Source organism: Vigna angularis, chromosome 3, assembly GCF_016808095.1.
Source record: "Vigna angularis cultivar LongXiaoDou No.4 chromosome 3, ASM1680809v1, whole genome shotgun sequence".
NCBI lineage: Eukaryota > Viridiplantae > Streptophyta > Magnoliopsida > Fabales > Fabaceae > Vigna > Vigna angularis.
In genome coordinates this window covers 6,695,743-6,699,917 of record NC_068972.1, presented here as the reverse complement: position 1 = coordinate 6,699,917, position 4,175 = coordinate 6,695,743, and the positions used below count along the sequence as shown (strand labels likewise).

General features: G+C 38.9%; 1 protein-coding gene across 1 annotated transcript; it reads left to right on the top strand.

The window, feature by feature from the left end:
• The first annotated feature begins 759 nt into the window (after positions 1-759).
• LOC108324931 (scarecrow-like protein 8) lies at positions 760-2,964 on the top strand. Its single transcript, XM_017557884.2, has one exon. The coding sequence runs from the start codon at positions 977-979 to the stop codon at positions 2,780-2,782; it is 1,806 nt and encodes a 601-aa protein (XP_017413373.1). The 5' UTR covers positions 760-976; the 3' UTR covers positions 2,783-2,964.
• Positions 2,965-4,175: the final 1,211 nt, after the last annotated feature.

The window sequence follows — 4,175 nt, the reverse complement described above, 5'->3', positions numbered from 1 at the left end:
TTACTTTACTTTTCATGGGAAAAATCATCTTTGAACCTAGTTCAATATGTATTGTTATTGAAATTTAATATGAATTTCTTAGTTATGTAAAAAGTACTTAATCATAAGTTCCACTTTTCAAGAGCAGGGATTGCAACGTAAAAATAAAAATGACAGGATTAATAAAATAACCAAAATAAATTTATAATAAACTCAAATATATTTTCATAAAACACACTGAAACACATGTTAGCCACCAAAGTTCACAAACCAAATGAATGATAAAAAAATAAGCCACTAATTCATTATGAAAAGTGAAGATTCTTTGGGAACTCTAAACATTATTGGTTAACTATAATTAAGAAAATAACTATATAAAAAGAGCGATATCTTAAAATGAAAAAAATAAAAATTAAATACTATTTAAAAAATTAAATACTATTTAAAAAATTAATTAATACATTTAAAGCCTTAGAAAGTATAAAATAAAGTTTTTAATAGGTGAAAAAGTTAAGAGCACAAGAGAATAATTTGATGAAATTGATGGTGATAAAATGATGAGAAGTTGTAATAGTAATGGAAGGGCCCGTGAGGATTGGGATTGCGTTAGTCGAGGAAGTTGTCACTCAGGAGTTGAAGTTTGTTATTATTGAATAAGATCCGACTGCCTCTAGGTTCCTATGGAATTGATCACGGTCCGTCGAAGAGATGGAATTTAGAATCTAAACGAATCCAACGGTAGTGAGGTCAGGATGCAATCTAAAATGAGAAGAAGGTAGGCTTAGAAAAGATCCAAGGAAATAAAAAAAGAACAGAAAAAAAAAAAAGAAAAAAAAGTCTTCACTCGCTTTCTTGATCAAATTTAAAACCCCGTCTGTCGTTATATTCACCAGAATCATTCAAACATTTCAATTCAACCCCTCTCTCTTTCCCATGCCTTCTTCCAAAATCCTAACTTTTTAATCCCTTCCTTAATTTCTTCGCCACAAAACCTGGGATGTCGCCGCCGGGGTTCCCTGCTGCTGGACCCTCCGATTTCTACGGCGGAGCAACCGGATTCCCTACTCAATCCATGGCAGTTACACCCACCATCGACAACCACTCCGCCACAACTCACCACCCTCTCTACCGATCCCAACCTTCAATTATGCTTCATCCCTCCTCCAACATACCCAAACACCAAACATCCTCTCTCATCGGGAAACGCACCCTCGCAGAATTCCAGACCCACAACCTCACTAACACCATCAGCAACAACCTTCTTGTTAGCAACAACAATAACCAACTCCTTACCAACTATCAATTTCGTTCCGTAAAGCCCAGAACTTTTCAACACAACCAATTCCCCACGTTCTCTCCTGAATTAGCTGCCTTACCGTCACACCGTTACGGCGCCTCTCTTCTCCACCACATTCGCCCTAACGCTCTTAACCCACAACCTGTCACGAGTTCGATCCTGTCTCACACAAATTTCTCTCCAGTTCAAAGCAGGCTAACCGCGACCCTTGAATCAGAGAAGAACTTCATAGACCACCGCCTCCAGGAGTTGGAAAAAGAACTTCTAGAAGACAATGATGATGACCAAAGCGACGCCGTTTCAGTCGTTACCACCTCTGAATGGTCACACACAATACAGAACTTAATCACTCCGCCCAAACGTGCCTCGTCATCACCATCTTCCTCTACCACTACCACGTCGTCCAACTCCTCCGTAGAATCCATCAATGTCATACAGTCCCTAACGGAGGTCGCGAAAGCGATTTCAGAAGAGAGATTCGAGGTCGCCACGCAGATCCGATTCTCGCAGAATTCGGATCAACGCTTCGTAAATTGCATGGTTTCCGCACTCAAGTCGCGAATGAGTCACGCTGAGTATCCACCACCTGTTGAGGAATTGTTCGGCAGGGAACACGCCGAGTCCACTCAGTTGCTATTTGAACACTCGCTCTTCTTTAGGGTGGCGCTCATGGTAGCCAACATCGCAATCCTCGAATCTGCATTCGACGATAAAACACAGAACCCCAAACTATGCGTGGTGGATTTCGACATCGGGAACGGGAAACAATATGCCAGCCTTCTCCACGAGCTCTCTTTGCGGCGAAAGGGCTATCCGGCCGTCGTCAAGATCATCGCCGTTACGGAGAACAGCGCTGACGAGAGGATGAGTTCCGCGGGCGTGATGCTCGGAAGACTCGCAGAGCAACTCGGGATTGGTTTCGAATTCAAAGTGCTGACTCAGAGAATCGCCGAGTTAACTCGCGAGTCTTTGGGTTGCGAAGCGGATGAGGCGCTGGCGGTGAACTTCGCATTCAGGCTTTACAAAATACCCGACGAGAGTGTCTCCACGGAGAACCCGCGCGACGAACTTTTGCGGCGCGTGAAGGCACTCGCGCCGCGAGTGGTGACGCTGGTGGAGCAGGAATCAAACACCAATACGGCGCCCTTCGTGGCTCGCGTGGCCGAGTCGTGCGCGTATTACGGCGCGCTGTTTGACTCGCTCGAGACTACGATGACACGGGAAAACTCGTGGCGAATAAAAATGGAGGAGGGACTGAGTCGGAAGATAGCGAACACGGTGGCATGCGAAGGAAGGGAGCGCGTGGAAAGGTGCGAGGTGTTTGGAAAGTGGCGCGCGCGCATGGACATGGCTGGTTTCAGGTTGAAACCACTGAGTCAGAGAGTCGCTGAGTCAATCAAAGAACGACTCGGTGGTGAGAACCGGGTGACAGTAAAAGTAGAAAAGGGTGGGATTTGCTTTGGGTGGATGGGAAGAACCCTGACCGTGGCTTCTGCTTGGTGTTAATTGCTCAACTCAACTTTTCACTTTTTTTTTTTTAATTTATTTTTTTATTTTCTAAGGTTATTATATACCCATTGTTAGTTATTCTATGTTACCTAGACATTATGCAAAGGCATAGAGTTGGAAAATTGTATTTCCTCCTTCTACCAAACAGGTAAATAAAAAAAGTACAAAATTTATGTGTCTTGTTGCAGCATTTATGAATATGATCATTCCTTTATGTACTTTTATCATTTTCACTTTCAGTTCTGAAACAATACGTTGCCAGTTCGCTACAGTGCTTTTCTGCTTTCTAATTTCTCTGTGTCTTTCTTCTTTTTACGTAACACACTCTTAACTCTTTTTTATGTGATTTTTTATTATAATTTAAATAGTTGTAATCCTTTGCATAGTAGTTTACTCCTTTTTTCTTACTCCACTTTTAGTATATAAATAATGTAAACATTATTTGAATTTAATATTATTAATTTGACTCATCCATTTCTGACCGCAAAGTTAAATAGCCAACATTTTCTTAAATTTATGTTAACTTATATTTTAACATGGTTTTAGGATGTTAGATTATTTTTTTCAAAAATCGAACTATACAACGGATAGTTGCTTAAATAAATTGTTTACATTATTGTTTTAAAACTTGAATGTCATATAGACATAAATGCGCTCTCTCGCTCTATATATGTATTATTTGGTTATGTAAGCATTAGAAGTATAGTTGGGTGATGAATTATTTTTGCCATTAATATAAAGTAAGGTCTTATTATTATGATACGCATATATTCAGAGCTAGAGAGGTGGATGCTTCACGTGCACATGTTTCAACGTGAATTCTGTTGCCAAATATTTCGCTATTTGCAACGTCAAGCCTTGCTCATTCTAGCAAACTAAGGACGTTCATGCAAATTCTCTAACCGTGTGGAGACTCTTTCTTTTACTGTTATTTATTATATACCCACATCATTTTTTAGATATTTCGTTGGGGCCCAAACTTATATACATAAATATTTTTTAGAAAAACATTTCTTTAAATTAAATTAATATAATTGAGTTAATTTGGTTAGGATTTCTTTTTTCAAAATTTAATCCAAACAAATCAATTTACATCTGTTAGTTTGACTCTGTGTATATTTTGAATTTAAGTAAATCGAAATAATACTTTCCAATACATAAATAAAATAGTTCCATTGTGCCATGGATTTATTGTCATCAAGTCATACTAATCACGAGTTAAATAGTGAACAATGAGCTAAAAATGAAAAGAAAGCAAATATTGATGAAAAAAAAAGTTAGATTTGTGTTCCTGGTATGAACAATAAAAGCTAAATGCATTAATAATGAGTGGAAGTGTATATTTTGTTTTGAAAGTCTCGCATCGACTAGAAATAAGATTAATTTATAA